Below are 13333 nucleotides of genomic sequence, written 5' to 3' on the forward strand. Positions count from 1 at the left end.
TGATCCTCCTACCAAAGTCTCTCAAGTACTAGGATTTTTTTATATTAATCACCAGCTCATCACAGGGACAAATTTGTGGTGATGTGCGCTTATTTTGAAACACGTTTTAGTCATATATGCTTTTGTATGTGTTAACTAGTTTATATTTAATTTTAAAAGAGAAAATATAGATAACTTTTTACCAAGATTTTTTTTTGCTTTTATAAAGATAAAGGGGATGATAATGATCCAATCCTGAAGATAAAATTAATTATGCAGAAGACAGGATACAGGCAAGAATAAAATCCTTGAGGCAATCTGAGACAATAGGATCTGCTGCATTATTAGAGAGGTCATCCTTCACTGGAAGCAAAACTATTGGTTTTTAAATAGAAGAAAGGCAGGTTACATGGGCAGAGGTGCATATTGTTTGGTCAATTTGGTGTTGAGATGTGTGCGTCTTCTCTATTGTGTCTACTTTCTCAGTGAAGCGATGGAAGAGAACATTGGCTGAGAATTAAGAAGGAAGAGTATTTGAGGTATGAGAGAAAAGATGTGAAAGAATCCCCTAAGAGACATTACTGGGAGGCCGAGGCAAAGAAAGTGGTGTTAAATTTTAAGAGATTAGATTAGCTGCATGAGTAAAGGTGTAAAGTAGACAGAAAGTTGAACCTCACCAAGGTAGGATTTTTCAGGGGGATAAGTGGAAAGAAAAGGAGAAAAGGAAATCAAGGTCAGATGCAAGGAGTGATGCAGATACCAGCTGCAGCCACGCCCTCTCGGCATCTGCATTCTTATTCATGCAGTCCATAGGTGATTCTCAATGAGAGAAATAAGCCCCGAGAGAAGGTGTGGTCGCTGGCCAAAAGTATTCTCCACTCTTAGATATTCTTTCATAACTATTATTCTTTTAGTAATGATTCTTTTAACTCTCCACATGAAATTGCTCCGGTGGTGAAAGATCAGGACTGTGAGAGATAAGCCTATCATTTGAGGAAAAATGCTCAGCTGCTAGAGAAATATATCTGACAACTAAATCTAAAGACTTCGTGTTATTTCTTGGTGTTTACCTGCTAAACTGTGTCATGAGTTTGTTCAAGTTTTCAGACAGTGGATAGTATTGCAGACAAAATCCAGCAGACATTCATCAAAATTCCCTAAATCATCATAAAGGAACACGGATTTTTCTTACGATAACTATATGAAAGCTGGAATCTCGGACTTCGTCCCCCATTTTAGATAAAGGAGGACATTGGACTAAGCCCTAGGAATGAGAGCTCCGAAAGGGTTAAAGAAAACTCTTAAAAACAAACTGGACTCTTCAAGTGATTTTGGGTGTGACTTTTAGCCAAATAGAAGCCTCTGCAGCTGCAAGGCCAAAGGGGGCTGGGCTCTGGAGCACAAGACCCACCTGAGATAATGGGACTGATCTCAATCACAAAGACCTGGGATATCCCAGGCCTTACTTTTGTCTTGTTCAGGGTTGGTAATCTGCATGTGTATCTCCCTTTTGTACCTTGGGTGTTTTGCATTTTTTTTTTTACTAGAAACTCACTGGGAAAGGGGAATATATAAAAAATCTTGTGTTCAAAATAAAGTGTTCAATTGCACAAGAAGCATTGATCCATGTCAGGTTCTTTTTCAAAAGTGCCGATCATAGGATTATTTTCCTAGGAAAGAACCGCTACAGATAAGAATCTGTAGTACGTCACTCTATCTTTCCCCATCTTTACTGAGACTCTCGACCGCGAGCAAACTCGCGCCCCGAGTGGACTAGCTGGCTTTCGACAGAGTGACTACAGTGAAAGACCCATGGGAAACTCAACAGCTGTGAGATGGTGAGCAGTGCAGAGGTCAGAAGGCCAATGGCTTGGAGATCCAGGTGGCATCCAAAAATCATCATAGACAGGGGCCAGAAAGAGCAGGAAAAGATAGGAGTGAGGACTAGAGAAGAATAATCTTGACATTCTGATTTTAAGGGGAAGGATGAAGTTAACAGTGATAAGTTCTAGGGTGAGCTGGAGTGGCTGAGATGGGATTGAAGAAAGATGACTGGGTATGAACAAACCAAGAAACTGGGAAGCCCATGTCACGTGGACCATTTGTGCCATAATTAAAATCACCTAAGAATGATGTCAGAATTACTGAGAAAGAAGCTGGGCGTGGTGGTGCACGCTTGTAATCCCAGCATTTGGGAGGCTGAGACAGAAGGATCTCAGTTCGTGGACAGCCTCAGATGCTTAGTGAGGCCCTCTGCAACTCTGTGAGACCCTGTTTAAAAATAAAGAATAAGAAATAGGGCTGGGGGTGTATCTTGGAGGCAGAATGTCCTTGGGTTCTACCCTCAGTACCACACACAAAAAAAGAGTTATTGAAAAAGAAGGGGAGAGGGGGGGGGGGAGAAAAGCAATATGAAGACATGAAGACATTGGGGTAGGTTCTCAATTTCTCAAAGGACAGATACTGACAGATAGGACTATATTACAAGGAAAGATAGATACTGGTAGAGTCTGATACCATGTGCATTTAAAATCAATAAGTTAATAAATACATAAACATTTTATTAATAATTATTATCTGCCAGACTAAAGGTTATATCAGCTACAGGTAGTTTATATGAAATAAAACACACCAATATATATATATATATATATATATATATATATATATATATATATATATATATATATATGTGGTACTGGGGCTCCTGGAAACCTTTCTACATCTGGGCTACTACATCAGACCTATTTTTATATTTTTATTTGGAAACAGGGTCTCTTAAGCCAGCGCGCTGGCTTTGAACCTGCGTGATCCTCCTGTCTCTGCCTCCCAAGTGCGGGAATCACAAGCGTGCGCCACCACACCTGGCCAAAAATATTTTTATGTACTTGGTAGTTACACAAGAGAGCACATTTTTATCATGGCCATGAATATTATTATTTCTATTTTAACAGAATTCATAAGAAATATCCAGGTTTTCAGAAGGTTGGTGGTTACCTTCTGACTTGGGAACTAAGAAAGGATTGAATGAGAATACTAATGAGGTTCCTGAAGGCCTGACACATAGCAAGTAATCAATAAGAATTCATGAGGGGTTAAACTTTATAAAGACAGCTTCCTGAGAAGGAAATGGTCACCAAGCCTGCTTTGCCATTATTCTTTATACACCATCTAAAACCCAAAACCAAATTTTGTGTCAAGATTCCCTCAATCTAATTTATAGGTTAGATAGTTTAGATAGGATTTTTTGCTCCAGGAAGAGTTCTGCACTAAGAAACAAAAGTCCTTTGAATGCTGTTAAGTCTTGGGGAGAAATTGAATAATTGGTATTGCAATAAATGGCTAGCAATATTTCTCTAATTATTTGGACACGTTAAAATACTAAACCCATAATCAATAAAATTGGATATATTCAACTACCTGAACATGGCATAAACAAAATAATCATGTATCTAAAACAAGGGTTGAAAGCAAAATACAAACTGGTAAAATTATTTGGGACATGTGGGATAGAAAAAGAATATCCTTGGTATACAAAATGGTCTTACAAGATAATAAGAGATAAACCATATTTTTTAAAAAAGAAAGAAGACAAGGATATAAAAAGATTTAAAAATACAAAAGGCTAATCAATATATAAAAAGATATTTGAAGAATAAGCTAAAGGAACATTTATAAAATCAGCATTTCATTGAGAGTGAAAATTAGAATGACATCAACTGCAAAAAAAATTGCAGTTGGCAATTTTTTAAATCAAAATCTTAAATATATAGTCTTGGTCTAGCAATTCCATTTCTAGGGACTTATTTGAAAGAAATAAAGGGATAAACACTTCCAAAATAAGTATATCTCACCATAAATAATAGCAGAAAAACAGATATATTACGAAAAAATCCATATAATATATTGTTGAGTGGAACAATTATGTTAAAATAGCATGTGTAATTTTGACTGTTATGTAAATATGTGGGGTTTTTTCTGTGTGTACATATATATGTGTCCAAAAAATGCCTGAAAGGATGTTCCTAACCCCGTTAATAGCAATTTTCTTTGAGCAATGGAATTTATGATCAGTGTACTACTTTATTTCCTATATGGCTCGACTTGTATCTTTTTTTTTCATATTTATTTTTAATTGGTGCACTGTATTCATACATCATAGTGGGATACAAACTTTTGTAGACATACATGCACACATCGCCCAGTCAGCCCCCACCCGATCCCCACCCCGTTCTCTCCCTATCCACCCCTCCTATGCTTGGCTTAGTAGTTGACATCTAGTATTATAGCAATTTATCCAAAATTAAAAATGATAATCTCACATAACAGTTTCATTTGTCTGATACCAAGCTTTTGATGACTTAAAGATAACATTTCAATATTTCTTTTTGCTTTCTTTCTTACCAGAGAATCTATTTTTTTCTATTTTTTAGGTGAAACTATCATATATTAATATATTTATTTTTCAGGAAAAAAAATCTATCCTAATATGGAATATGGACTCTAGGTACCCACATCAATCTTGAAAAAGAACAAAGCTAGAAGATATATATTTTCTGATTTCAAACCATATAAAGCTACAATAATTGAAACAGTGTAGTACTATTCTAAAGGCAGATATATAAACCATTGGAGTTAAATAAAAGCCTAGACCTAAATTCTTCCCTATATTGTCGTTATTTTTGACAAGGTTTCCATGAACATTTGGTGGTAGAAATAATAATCTTTTAACTAAATATTGTTGAAACATAATAATTACATGGAAAAGAATAAAATTGGACCCTTACCTAATCCCATATACAAATATTAACTCAAAATAGATAAAAGACCTAAATATAAATCTTAAGACTATAAACTTTTAGGAGAAAATCTGGGTCATAAAACCTCACAACATTGAACTTGGCAGTGATTTCTTGGTTATGATTTCAATGGCACAGGCAACAGAAGAGTATACAAACTCCTTAAAAAATAAAAAAGATATTGTATATCCAAAGACAATGTAAACAGAGTTAACAGTTACTAATAGAATGTGATAAAATATTTCCAAATGCTATATCTGAAGGTATATTAATATTCCAACTAGAAATCCTAAAAATTAACAACAATAAAGGCAAACAATACCCTTTAGAGATAGGTAACAGACTAACATAAATAATGAATCTCCACAGATAACCAATCATAGTTGTCTGTTGGATGGAAAATCTTGTTTCTCTAGTTCTGATGTGTGTTACCTATTTCTTCTTTGTAGTTAATCTCTTTGAGTATTTTCTCTAGTGCTGGTTTTGAAGACATAAATTCCTTCAGTTTCTGTTTGTCATGGAAGCTTCTTATTTTTCCATCTAATTTGATAGAAAGTTTTGCTGGGTAGGAAATTTTTGGCTGGAAGTTGTTTTCTTTCAGAGTTTGGAATATGTTACTCCAAGCCCTTCTGGCTCTCATGACTTGGTTTGGGAAGTCTGGAGTGATTCTAATTGGTTTGCCTCTGAATGTCACTTGGCCCTTTGTTTTTGTTGCCTTTAAGATTCTCTGCTTGGCTTCCACATTGGTCATTTTGACAATTATGTGGCGTGGGGATCCTCTTCTCCGATCCTGTCTAAAGGGAGTTCTATAAGTTTCCTGGACCTGTGTATCGACCTCTTGCTCTATGTCTGGAAAATTTTCTGCTATTACTTCCTTGAAGAGCTTGTTGATCCCTTTGGTTTCACTTTCTTTTCCCTCCTCTATTCCAATTATTCTTAGGTTAGCTCTCTTAAAATGGGCCCATATTTCTTCAATATCAGATTCCTGCTGTCAGATATTTTTTCTTAGATTAGAAACTATGCATTCATTTTTGGAATGATCATCTTCTAAGAGCGAGATTCTGTTCTCCATGTGTTCTAATCGGTTGTTTGTGCTTTGAATTGAGGCCTTTACTTCATTAATTGCATCCTTTATCTCTTTTTGGCTCTCTCTGAGTTCTTTTCAAAGCACCTCTATTATTTCTACAGTTATTTTCCTGATTTGATCTTCTAGAAATCTCTGATTTTCTGTTTTATCGGGTTCTGATGTTGTGGGGTTGTGGGCATTCATTGCTCCAGTATTATTCCTCTTTCCCATGATTTCGGAAGTTTGTGCCTTCTCTGGGTTCTTCCCTTGGGTCACTATGACTTCACTTAAGGTGCTCTGGATCTCGAGTCAGTAGTATCTCAGACCCCACTACTCCTTTACTGGGTTGTATCACAGAGTCTCCGACCCAGAGAGTCGATAGAGGCTGCTTTAGACCGTGGGGTGTGCCAGTTTGCACGTTCTCCTATGGTGTGATATCACTGCCACCGCCCCTCTCCCACTGGGTCAAGTCCCAGTGAGTACAGTACTGTGATTTCTCCTCTGTGGCCCACAATTTGACTCACTGTTCTTGAGTACGCAGATGTAGCTGTAGTGAATTCGGTGCTGCTGCCACCGGTGGCAATATGGCGCCGCTGCTACGCCCTCGGCTGTTGGGCTGGCGTTTTTTTTTTTCTTGGTTTTGATTTCCACTCTGAATCCCTGCAGCGTGTGTTGAGCTCAGACACTGGGAGCTTTAGATGTCCTCTGCGCCGAGAAATCCCGCCTGGCTGTTCCGCAGCGGCTCCCCTCGGCTTGCTGTGGCCGTCCCGTGAATTCGCCGGCAGTATGGCGCTGCTGCCGCGTCTGCCGCGTCCTCGGGCTTGAGGATCTCCTCTGTGGCTCTGTTCTCAGTCCGCTTTCTCTCTGGAGCCTGGTGATTTTTTTTTGTTTCTCTGGTTATGTTGTTTTCTGGCTTTGAAAGGCGCTGATTTTGTGGTAATGGATATTTGTTGTTAGCAGGGCTCTTAAGCCCCGCTTTTCTCGGTCGCCATCTTCCCGGAAGTCTCGACTTGTATCTGAGGGCCACTTGCAACCTCAGCAGTTAGACTATCATTTCTTAGAGTTTTTTCTTTCATTTTCCATTTTGCCTGTAGCATCTATGAACCTTCTCCAAGTCTTGGCTCCAGTGTCCCCCAGGGAAAAGTCTTCATCTTCTGCTGCCCATCTTTGAAACAGAAGAGCTAAAGCTCTGTTTTCATGCTTTATCTTTCTCCCTGCTGTACTTTTCTTAGCTGTACTTCACACTCTGGAATATGCTTTAATTTTACTTGTTTATTTTTTTATTGTCAGACTTCTTCTTTTCTGCACTAAAAAGTAAACCCCATCAACAGCTCCAGGACTCAGGGTGCCCATCTTCTCCTGCTTAAAGCTCACCTCGGACGTCTGAAGTGCCTCCTTTTGTCTTTGTTAGGCAAGTCAATGCACTGTCAGGAAATTCACTATATCTACTATCAAAATCTATTCAAGGGAGGTCTGTGACTCTCATAGGAATCCTACTGTTGAGGTTGATCTCTTCCACCCAGAAGATCTCTTCCAAGCTGCTGTGCCCAGAGTGTCTCAACAGGTACCTCTGAAGCTCTAGAGATACCTGATATGCCTGATTTCTGAAGAAAGATGTCTCAAAGGCTATATTGAGCACATCAATAAACTATTGAACCTGCTCTGGTTAGCAAGAAATTGGACATCATGGATCAGAAGATTGACAAACTGATGATCAAGATGGATGGGACATAGCTGGCATGGTGGCGCATGGTTGTAATCCCAGCATTCAGGAGGCTGAGACAGGAGCATCATAGTTTGCGGACAGCCTCAGCTACTTAGTGAGGCTCTTTGCAACTCAGTGAGACCCTGTTTCAAAATAAAGTATTAAAAAAAAATAGAGCTGGGATGTAGCTTGGAGGTAGAAAGCCCCTGGGTTCCATCCCCAGTACTAAAAAAAAAAAAAAAAAAAAAAAGATGGATGGAGCCTCAATGCTTAGAATAGTGCCAATCATGTACCTAGCACTTATTAAGTATTGAATAGATGAATAGATGCAATGACTGTGTGTGTATTGTGTGCATGTGCATGCGTGTGTGTGCGCATGTGTGTGTACCTTCATTCTAATGTAAACATTCTTGGATCTTTACTCTGATGCCCTATAAATTTTTTTTTGAAAAGGCCTTGATTAAAGGGGAGAGTGATTAGCTTATAAACACATAAAGTTTTGTCTGTTGCCTATCTCACCAAAGAGGAAAAGCTCACTTTATATTCAGGCTAATTCAGGCTAATTTCTATGCTAAATTTTACTTAGTGAAATAGTCATAAGTTTAATTGAGCTCTCAATATGTATGAGGGTCTCACATATTTTTTTCTTCTAAGCCTATGATTAACATTGAATTAAGTTCTTTGTTCCTAGCCAACCAAAAACCTGTTGCTTTATTTTTGTTACCAGTTTCATGAAAATACAAGGAAGAACACAGAAATGCCAAAGTGGGAAAATGTGAATTTCCTTCCCCCATATTATAGAGTATAGCTGTATAGCTTCCTTCTCCTCCTTCTCTTTCTCTTTTTTCTTTTCTTTCTTTCTTTCTTTCTTTTTTTTTTTTGGTGGTAGTGGTAATGGGGGTTGAACCCAGGATCATTCTGACTCTGACCTCTGAGCTACACCCCATTCCTATTTTATTTTTAATTTTGAGACGAGGTCTCTCTAAATTGCTCAGGTCAGCTTTGAACTTTCCATTCTCCTGTTGCAGCTTCCCAAGTACTGGGATTACAGGCATGCATCACTGTACCTGGCTACACTACAGTTTCTTTGGCTATGCGGAAGGACTAGGGTATTTCTCTACTTGACACAAGAGGTATGAATTTAATGATGTTTTGTATGAACTAAAGACTGGAAACTAGGAGAAAGACACAGCACCTCACTGATACACTTGGGTACTTCCTGTGCATGTGTTGGCATTCTTATTTAGGATGTGGAAGGAAATACTGCAAAAATTAAAACATCCCCAATTTGCATTCACCTGTTGGTTCCTCAGGGGCTGAACCACTTCCCTCACGCACAGCTCCAAGTCATTGAGATAATCCTTCTCTGTCTGTATCAGCTCCATGATGATTTTTGCCCTCTTTGCCATCATCCTCCTCATCTGATGCTCATCCTCAGGAGTTGGGGTCTCAGCTGCAGAGCATTCTGCCTGTGGTGTCATCTTTTCTGTTCAATGAAAATACATACAGATGAGATATTCTCCCCAGCCTTTTCTTTTTCCTTCACTACAAATGACACAGATTGTTGTTAGCAAGCAAAAAGGGTGAGGGTACCTTCATGGCTTGTTCCCAGGAGGTGTTACGCTAGTTCTCTATAAGGTCAGAATCCTACAAAATTATGAATAAGAGGAAGGTGAGAATGATCTGCTTCTAGGGGTCATTAAATGACAGTCAACTGTCACAGCTCCTTAAATATATCCAGTTGCTAGATCCTTAGGCCATAAAGCCTGGACATATGTATAAAACAGAGTTCAAAAATCCTGGAATGTTTGCCTTAAAATCAAGGGAAAATTTAATTAGGAAGTAAATACATTCAAGTTTTGTTTATCTCTATTATTAATCACCCATCATTCTCAGTGGGTACTCATTAAAATAAAAATAATTATACATTATTGGGGGTTTTCTTTTTAATTCACAACCAATACCCACAAAGACTGGGACAGTGATGGATTAAATAAATTTCAAGTAAGGTTTTGCATGGCTTATCTTCAGTATTATGCATATTCTGGTTTTTCAAAATACTGTTTTTTTATACTTAGGATTAAACCCAGGGACATTATTTTTCTGAGCTATACCCCAGCCCCACTAATATTTGCTTTTGAAACAGGGTCTTAATAAGTTCCTAAGCATCTCACCAAGTTTCTGAGGCTGACCTTGAACCTGCAATCCTACTGTCTCAACCTCCCAAGTACTGGAATTATAAGTGTGGGTTGCCATGCCCAGGTATTTCAAAATCTTTCAACTATTAATTTGGCAGTTTTAATTTAAAAATATATATTCCTGAAGAGATGTTGAGATGAGGGGTATGTTTCACAGGTAGCCAAAGTTTTGAATAAAGTATTCAGGTAAGAAAGCTAAATAACTTCATGGACAAGCTTCCCATAGCAATGTGAAATTTTTTGAAAGCTACAAACTAGAGTCCATGAATTTAGAGACGTCATAGACATCAGGGTGTGTGTGTGTGTGTGTGTGTGTGTGTGTGTGTGTGTGGTTTGTTTCAAGATTGAATTTCAATTTTCAGCTTAGTCTTGGTGGTTGTAGAAATACTTTATTTCATTGACAGTCATTACATATAATAACTACTATGTGAGACATCTTCAATGTTGACACCACTTTCTGAGATGCATAACTTTACAAAAGGACCAATAAAAAGTCTGTGAAGGAGAGAAAGGGAACGGGTCACAAAATAAAGGAGAGGAAGTACAGAAAAGTGTTCTTTGGGCTGATTCTAGAAACAAAGCTAAGAATGGAGAAGCATTATGGGTAGAAGACTTAATAGTTCAATGTAAAGAGGCTGCCCCTTTAGAATGTGAGCAGACACTTCAAAATGTGAGAGCCCTCCGCTCTCTGGCCCGCTAAGTGCAGGATGTCAGGCAAAGGCTCAATAACTACACTTCTGTGGAGAATGCTGTAAAGGTCATTGCAACATCAGATTGGAATAAATTGAGCTTCTGTCATCCTCAACTTGCAGGTGAATATGCTTCTAGACCCTTTGCCTGGAGTTGAGCCTTCCTTCATTATGAAAGAAGGAGGTTTTGACAAATGGCATCTAAAAACACCTGGCTTGGCAAGGTTTGGGCCACTCAGTGCCAAAAATAAATTATCCAAGCCAGGTGTGGTGGTGCACTCTTGTGATCCAAGCATTTGAGAGGCTGAGACAGGAGGATCACAGTTCGTGGACAGCTTCAGCCACTACTTAGTGAGGCCCTTTGCAACTCAGTGAGACCCTGTTTCAAAATAAAGAATAAAAAGTAAAGCATGGTGGGGCACCTTGTAATCCCTGCACTTGGGAGGCAGAGACAGGTGGATCGCGCAAGTTCTAAGCCAGCCTTGTTGGCTTAAGAGACCCTGTTTCCAAATAAAAATATATTTAAAAAAATAGGTCTGTGAGTGTAGCCTGGAGGTAGAAGGGTTTCCAGGAACCCTAATACCACCAAAAAACAAAACAAAAAATAGTGCTGGGAGTGTAGCTTGGAGGTAGAATGCCCTGGGTTCCATCCTCAATACATAAAATATATATCTACATGAGCTATATGAAAAGCAACAATCCACGTAAGGAGAGAGAATGGTGCATGGAGATTTCTCAGACTCCATATCTTGCTTCATCTGTTTTATGAGAATTCTTGGATTCTTGCTAATTGGTACTATTTTTATTAGAAAATAGAAGAAGCCTGCCTCTCAGTGCCCCAAATTTAAAACAACGAGTTGTAATCATGTAGTTTCTAACAGTTATTTTGGATATAAAATGAGGAACGTCACTTTCTGGGGGGAAATGCAGCGATCAGACCATGCACACAATCATTGTGAGTCTTTATCATTTTTAAAGCACTATATATATATATATATATATATATATATATATATATATATTTAAGGTTATAACATAATTTTTGTGGTACTGGCAATTGAACCCAGGGCTATTCTACTTCTGAACTATACCTTCAGCTCTATTTTATTTTTTTTATTTTGAAACAGAGTCTCACTAAGTTGCTGAGGGCCTTGCTAAATTGCTGAGGTTGGCTTTGAAACTGTGATCCTCCTGTCTCAGCCTCCCAGGAACCAGGATTATAGGTATGCTTAGCCTACAACATAATGTTTGGCATACACCTACACAGTGACATGACTGGCTGGGTGTTGGAAAACTGAGAAAGAGTGGAAAAGGGTTTTTTTAAAAAATTATTATTATTTGTGGTACTGAGGATGGAACTAAGGGGCATTCTACCTCGAGCTATACACCCAGCTCTGTTTTTTTATTGTTTATTTTGAAACAAGGTCTTACTAAGTTGCAGAGGGCCTCACTAAGTAACTGAGGCTTCCTCAAACTGCAATCCTCCTGTCTTAGTCACCCAAATACAGGGATTATAAACATGTGCCACCACACCCAGCTAAACAAGGATTCTTTACTCCTGGTGTATATGAAATAGTATACACAAAGAAGTCTTCCTACTAGGTAGAGAACCAATCAATACAGGTAGCATACAATTATTACTTAACATTACCTTTAAAATAAAAAAGATACTATTGAAAAACTGTTTATACAGATGCTTTTCAAAATTCTAAACCTTTTATAATTTATAAAAATAATTTAGCAATTATTTGAGAGCCTAACAAAGCTGTTTCGTGATGCTTGGTAAAAAATATTTCTAAAACACATATTCAGGTTCCTTTTAGTTCTAAATTCTAGCAGTCAAATACTACAGCAGTTTATTTTACAGATGTTCTATTACTGCACTTTAAAATGTATAGCATCAGATTTTGTAAAAATTAAAAATGACTTAGCTTTTCTAATACTTCCCAGCAACTTGCTCAGAACCAAGGTGAGGGGCAAAGGTAGTTGGAATAAAGTATCAGTCAAGATACTCAATGCAGGAAATGTTTCCTTTCAGGTATAAAAACCTTCTCAGGGAATTAATTCACAGTTGAGCAACCTTCTGAGATATCTTTGTTGACTATTTGGTCTCAAGTTTATTGCAGGAACAAAGATTTGACTTGCATCACTTTATGGTCAGATCTCTAAACATTTTCTATGTTTGCATTTCTTAAGCCAAAAAACTCTCTGTAATGCATTGTGGATACCAGGGTTTTTTTTTTTTATAATATCCTTCTCCATTAAAGCTTTTTTTTACCTTTCAGTTAGACTATCTTTTTACATATAAACGTATTTGTAGATTCAACACAAATCACCCCAAATCAGCAGTCAAGTATAGCAATCTTTTCTTCCTGGATAAAGGAAAAGAGAAGCTAATTATATAGTAAAAGTAGGAAAAAAAGCTTTGGGAACAAATATCTTCCAGTAGTTTCCAGTAGCTGGAAGAGACTATATCAGCACCAAAGTGACCCTGGGATTAAAGGAAATTTAAATTGTTATAACTAAATTAAGACACTGTGTGTGTAAAGAATACCACTCCCCCCCTACCTTCTATGTCTTTCACCCTCAAGCTTATTTTTGTAGCAGTGATGATGAATTTTCAATATATACCAAATTCCATTGGTAATATCTGTAGTGATTCCTAACCAAAGCAGTTGATATGAAGGAAGTTTGCTGTGGTTTACAGAAAGGATAATCAGACGTAAGATCCACTCACAGCAGAGAGAATGTGGTGGCAACTAGTTACCCCACAGAGCCGTAGCTTCCTCATCTGAGCTACAAATAAAAAACATCACCATGTTATCACAGACTGGATTAAATGAGCCACAGTATGTGGAGGGTCCCTGGGATCTTTTTACAATGCTACACAGTGTGGG

General features: G+C 38.0%; 1 protein-coding gene across 1 annotated transcript in view; it reads right to left on the bottom strand.

Moving 5' to 3' along the window:
• Positions 1–13333, bottom strand: part of ARHGEF38 (Rho guanine nucleotide exchange factor 38) — a gene marked incomplete at both ends in the record, with an annotated part of 165444 nt that overhangs the window by 127954 nt on the left and 24157 nt on the right. Inside the window, one exon of the mRNA XM_080697901.1 lies at positions 8848–9035. Within this exon, the coding sequence (XP_080554027.1) occupies positions 8848–9035 (188 nt within the window). The remainder of the gene's footprint in view (positions 1–8847; positions 9036–13333) is intronic.

Source organism: Muscardinus avellanarius, assembly GCF_963383645.1.
Source record: "Muscardinus avellanarius genome assembly, chromosome: 6".
Taxonomy (NCBI): domain Eukaryota; kingdom Metazoa; phylum Chordata; class Mammalia; order Rodentia; family Gliridae; genus Muscardinus; species Muscardinus avellanarius.